This window comes from Lolium perenne, chromosome 5 (assembly GCF_019359855.2).
Source record: "Lolium perenne isolate Kyuss_39 chromosome 5, Kyuss_2.0, whole genome shotgun sequence".
NCBI classification, from domain to species: Eukaryota; Viridiplantae; Streptophyta; class Magnoliopsida; order Poales; family Poaceae; genus Lolium; species Lolium perenne.
This window is the reverse complement of record NC_067248.2, coordinates 249559225-249564825: the sequence shown is the minus strand read 5'-3', so window position 1 is coordinate 249564825 and position 5601 is coordinate 249559225. Positions and strand designations below refer to the sequence as shown.

General features: G+C 45.4%; 1 protein-coding gene and 1 long non-coding RNA gene across 2 annotated transcripts; both read right to left on the bottom strand.

The window, feature by feature from the left end:
- Nucleotides 1-1302: 1302 nt before the first annotated feature.
- LOC127302629 (uncharacterized) lies at nucleotides 1303-3027 on the bottom strand. The gene is made up of 3 exons (XR_007852976.2): nucleotides 2957-3027; nucleotides 1999-2072; nucleotides 1303-1830 (listed from the first exon to the last, which is right to left on the bottom strand). It is a non-coding gene; the product is annotated as an uncharacterized lncRNA (long non-coding RNA).
- A 1071-nt stretch (nucleotides 3028-4098) lies between these two features.
- On the bottom strand, nucleotides 4099-5022 carry LOC139831803 (uncharacterized). The gene has a single exon (XM_071821138.1). The coding sequence runs from the start codon at nucleotides 5020-5022 to the stop codon at nucleotides 4099-4101; it is 924 nt and encodes a 307-aa protein (XP_071677239.1).
- Between the last annotated feature and the right edge of the window lie 579 nt (nucleotides 5023-5601).

The window sequence follows — 5601 nt, the reverse complement described above, 5'->3', positions numbered from 1 at the left end:
TGACCAATCTTTACATAATGGCCACGAAGGGCCTAACTAAACATCAGAGTAGCATCATCACTTCAGCAGCGCAGTACCCAAGTCATCTGCCATAACCCTACGAGGCAGCGGCGGGAAGACGTTCCTAGCTCGCATAGACGTCGCCAACTCCTTCTTCGTTTGTCGAGTTCCTTCAAGTCTGGCCAAGTAAATAGCCAGGGACAAAGCCGTGAGTACATTTGGAATTGTACTCGCAAACCATCAAGAAAGATGCTAACAGAGCTAACTAAAAGAGACAAGAGAGGAAGAATAGTTTCTCTTGTGGATATAGCATGTGAAAGAGAATCGTTTTCTCTTGTGGATAAAGCATGCCGGCATCTCAAGTGATGCGGACACTTTGGTGGTCCTATGACATCTCTATATCTTTATTGAAGAAGAGTTCCTCTACATGAAAACACTAGGAAGGGTCACCCTCTTTTGTTTCATTTTCCTCGACCATCTCCACATGGTCGGCACACCATCTTTCCCGTACCCTTCCGGTACTTCCAACACACATTTCCTTTGGAAATCATTTTCAAAACCAAAACTCGACACAGCTCGGTAACGGCCATCCCAACCGTCCATGACCGCGGACGCGGCTATTCGAATAGTTTTGACTCTGCAGAGTTTGCACACTTTCACCACAACTATCCGGATACCTATCGTGTGGGCATCATCCCCGCATAACGACATATGCCACGACGGATACCCGGACATAACCTTTCGCCCATTCGACATAACACGAGGTCCTACCCTATGGAGTATGTACCTCCCCGGCACCGTGGCAGCTCACCTCCTCTAGAGCGTGGCTCCACCGCCAAGCCAGGAGACCCATAGTGTCTTCCGGACGGGTCAGCCCCGAAGGCCTCCCGTTATACTATTGTCCCAACCATGACAACCCGGACTCGGGGGTAACTGTACCCTTGTATAGTTGTGCGGTGCCTCATGCTAAGAAGAACAAACGTCAAGTTAAGCCCCGTGCCCACGTTGGAGTAGCTATGGTTGCGTTGTTTAGTTGTTCCGGGCGAATACAAAGAACCATGTGTCAAGATCCTTTCCTTTCATAAACCATACACTTGGGTAAGATTGCCTCACCCAAGGTTTTCATAAACATTTACAACAAGGTAAACCTTGAGGGGTTCCCAATCTAAAGTTTCATGAGTTGAACTAATACAACACTATGGCCGAGATGAGGGTCATCACGCCATTGAGGGTATGAAAAAGAGGTATTGGAGTGGATCATACTTGCTTGAGCTAAGCATGCATTATGATAACACAAGAGGAAATATACTTTCAGATTTGTGGTGCTATCTAACCCAATCAATAGATAGATAGGGATGAGAATTGACCAACACCAACACCATTAAGGGAAAACAGGCATACTCATCACAATTTGAGAATACACCAAAAACATGGTATTGATACATCTACACTAGAAGGGGGTGTAGTATGAATCTTGTCCCGAGGTGGAACATATTCAAGCTAAATATAGAAAGCAAGTTGGATAGCAATGGCCATGATACCATACACCCAACCAATTACCAAGACCTTGACAAGATAAAACTACTAGAGGTACCATGCTTGCATCCAAGCATAGATGACAACAATATGGAGATCATCACACATAGAACCAAGATGCTATTGATAGCACAAGATGACATCCAAAGAGACATCATATCAGAGATCAAAAGATGGCTTGCCTTGGCTTATTTGTCCCTGGACTTCTTCAACTTCATCAATATAAGAATCCCGTCAATATAAATAAGATCCTTGTCCGAACCACTTCTTCTTCTTCTCCGGAATCGTTCGCATCTATCGTCGGAAAATATAAAAGGAACACAATCAATCACATTGCACCAATCATAACAAGCATGCAACATTCAACAATCAACAAGAAATAGCTAACCACCTTACTACGGGCTACATACAAAGAACTTATAGATACTACAAAGCAACTAAAAGAGAACCCATTTTATTTACCTAGTAAAGGTATGAGAGTATCATAACTTAGCAATTGCCTCTCTCGGTATCACCATGGCACAACTAAGTATCCCCTGGTAGATAACATCAAAAAGAGGACAAGGGCATTAGTTTGACATCAAATACATTCAGAAAACATTTTCAAGCATTTTTGGAAAAGTAGAAAACAGTTTTTCCTAACTTAGTTTGCTCACATAACACCACACAAGAATAGGAAGTAAATGATATGCCACACCATTTGAAGACTTAAGCCAAACAATAGAACTAAGGTTAAGTTGCAGAGGTTTTGTTTTGCAAGAATAAAACATTGGTTGACCAATTTTTAAATAAAAGAGTGGGCAAAGGTTTAAAAATAAACCAAAGAGTTTTGGTTCAACAATCCATGTCACACATACACATTAGTAACAGTAAGAAATATGCATGAACAGAGACTAACACTATTTTTCCTAGATGGCCAGTACTAATACAAGACTAACCCAATTGGATTCACTCAAAAATATTAAACCTACAAATTTAGGAATTTGTTTGGATACGCTGTACAGAAAACAAGATCTGTAAGCCATAAATCGTAGAAAAATCCTAAAAATATGAGACCACTGGCATTTGAAAGATATTCAAATAGAGATGCATACACAATTGGATTTGGGTTCAAATAGTTTCTGAAACTCTCACAAATAGATTAACAAGGTTACTGTATGTCTTTACCAATTTCTTTACAACTGGATTTTCATAACAGATAAATGTTTGAAACTTGTTGGAGATGATTAAGAAAACATACAGCAATCCTACAAAGTTGGAATCACTCAATTAGGTTCAAAGATGGATTTTTGGTGATTTAAAAACTAACAGCCATGTCTGCAGAACACACAGAACAAGTTTAATTCACCACAAATCGTACATGATTCATAAAAATCTGAGGTCAGTTGCGTCTGAAAGGTATTGAAAAAGTGGTTCTTACCCAGTTTGTTTCATTCAAAAATTCGTTCCCAAGCTCCTGATTTAATTCGACCAAGTCAGATCTGACCAGATATTGATCTGTGAACCATTTCAGTTTCAGGGGGTCAATCGAAGTGAAACCACCGCCAAAATGAAGGTATTGAAGAGGGCTTTCACCCACAGTTGAGTTTGCTCAAAAAGGTTTTGTAAAACGGAACAAATCTAACAAACAGTGAATCTGCATGTTTACAGAACTTTATTTACCAGGGAGTATCTGTAACGAATTTGAGGATGAGACCAACGCCAAGTTGTAGATCTTTTGAATACCTATCCGCGGAACTTTGAATCACTCGATTTGGATCTGCACACGAGATTTGGTAGATTTTACAAGTTCGTACCAGAATCTGAAATAGCAAGATAGCAGAAATTACTGCAGGGATTTGGACGAACTTTGCTCAAGAACTTCAGATCTGAGGATTGCTCAAGCTTCTCCATGCTTGGATCAACATGAACCTGCATCAAGATCCAATCTTAGCAATGGAGGAAGAAGAAGATGAGATTAAACCATCTAGGGTTGGGGAGAAGATGACAGTTTTGGCTAGAGGTTGAAGATGACTCGCAATACACACGTATGTAGTGGAAGAAGAACACACAGAGAACTTTTGTGGCACCGCACACACTTGTGCCTTTTCTCTCTATTCTCTTAACTGAACTCAGCTGGATACAAAATGTTTATAAAGGGAAACATGCAGACTCGGCTAAGCCAACGCCTGATCCGATTTCTACTCACCACTAGCTACATGCGCACGTTCAGCACACGGCTGAAGCTAACGTAACGGCCACGAGCTTGGCCATCCTGATCCAAACATGTAGACTCCACTAACTAATACTTGACTGATTCTAACAACGCGTGCATGCAACTACTCTGCTTATGGCTTGCAATCTGCCGCGCAACACAATCTCTATCGCTATGTGCTGCTCTCTCTTGCCAATCTGCCTCTATGCCACGATCACGTGTATGCAACTAGTTAGAACATAGCCAGCTACTAAAACAACATCATGCAATCTGAAATAAACATGGGACTAAGCCTATACAACAAGGTTAACTCCAACAATCATTCCCTTAACCTTGTTGTCTTTTATTTTGAAACTCCATGAGGACCTTCAGAGGAGCGCCGGATGCTCATCGACGTCCGCGACGGCAAGATGAGCCGCCTCTTTCCTTGGCTTGGTGCAGTCCCTCGCGTAGTGCCCATAGTCTTGGCAGTTGTAGCAGCGCACCTTGCGGATGTCGAAGTTGCCCCTCTTCTTGCCACCGCCGTTGCGGTCGCGAGCACGCCACTCCTCCTCCGTGAGGAGAAGGCGAGTCCCACCGTGCTGGCCACCCTCCTCTTCCTCCATGTCGAGCTCCTCCTCGACAGCCAAGAACTGGCCAGCCAGCTCCTCAACCGTCATGGTCTTGAGGTCGAGCAGCTGCTGAATGGAGTAGGCGAGCTGCTTGAACCGCTTCGGCACGACGCGCAGGAATTTCTGCACGGCCTTGAGCTCGGTGACGCCATCTCCGAGGACCTCCAGGTCATGCATGATGCCGGTGAGGCGCATGGCGAACTGCTCCACCTTCTCGCCGTCCTTGAAGCGGATGTTCTCGAACTCGGTGCGGCGAGTCTGCGCCCTTGCTTCACGGACGCGCTCGCACCCCAACCTCATGGTTTTGAGGGTGTCCCAAGCCTCCTTCGCGGTGCTCTTCACCGCCAGCGTGCGCAGCATCTCCGGCGGCACACCTCGGAGGATGACGCCGAGAGCCTCGCGGTCGGTGTAGTAGTCGCAGACGCCCGGCTCGATCGCAGTCCACCATCCGTTGGACTGCAGCTGCACCTGCGTCACAAGAACCCAGTCGGAGTAGTTCGTGCGGGTCAGCACGAGAGGCGGCGCCACCACGGAGCTGTGGGACGACGCGCTCGACGACGCGGACCTCGCCGCCGCTGCGCCACCGCCGTCAGTGAGCTGCGCCCTTGGTGGAGTGCGCAGGTCCTCCGCCATCTTCTTCTCCAGCTCTGTTGCCTTGGCCTTCTCAGCTTCGTCCGCCATCAACACAGGAACCACGAGCGGAAATGGCTCTGATACCAAATGACAGTTTTGGCTAGAGGTTGAAGATGACTCGCAATACACACGTATGTAGTGGAAGAAGAACACACAGAGAACTTTTGTGGCACCGCACACACTTGTGCCTTTTCTCTCTATTCTCTTAACTGAACTCAGCTGGATACAAAATGTTTATAAAGGGAAACATGCAGACTCGGCTAAGCCAACGCCTGATCCGATTTCTACTCACCACTAGCTACATGCGCACGTTCAGCACACGGCTGAAGCTAACGTAACGGCCACGAGCTTGGCCATCCTGATCCAAACATGTAGACTCCACTAACTAATACTTGACTGATTCTAACAACGCGTGCATGCAACTACTCTGCTTATGGCTTGCAATGCGGCATTTGCGCAACACAATCTCTATCGCTATGTGCTGCTCTCTCTTGCCAATCTGCCTCTATGCCACGATCACGTGTATGCAACTAGTTAGAACATAGCCAGCTACTAAAACAACATCATGCAATCTGAAATAAACATGGGACTAAGCCTATACAACAAGGTTAACTCCAACAGAAGATG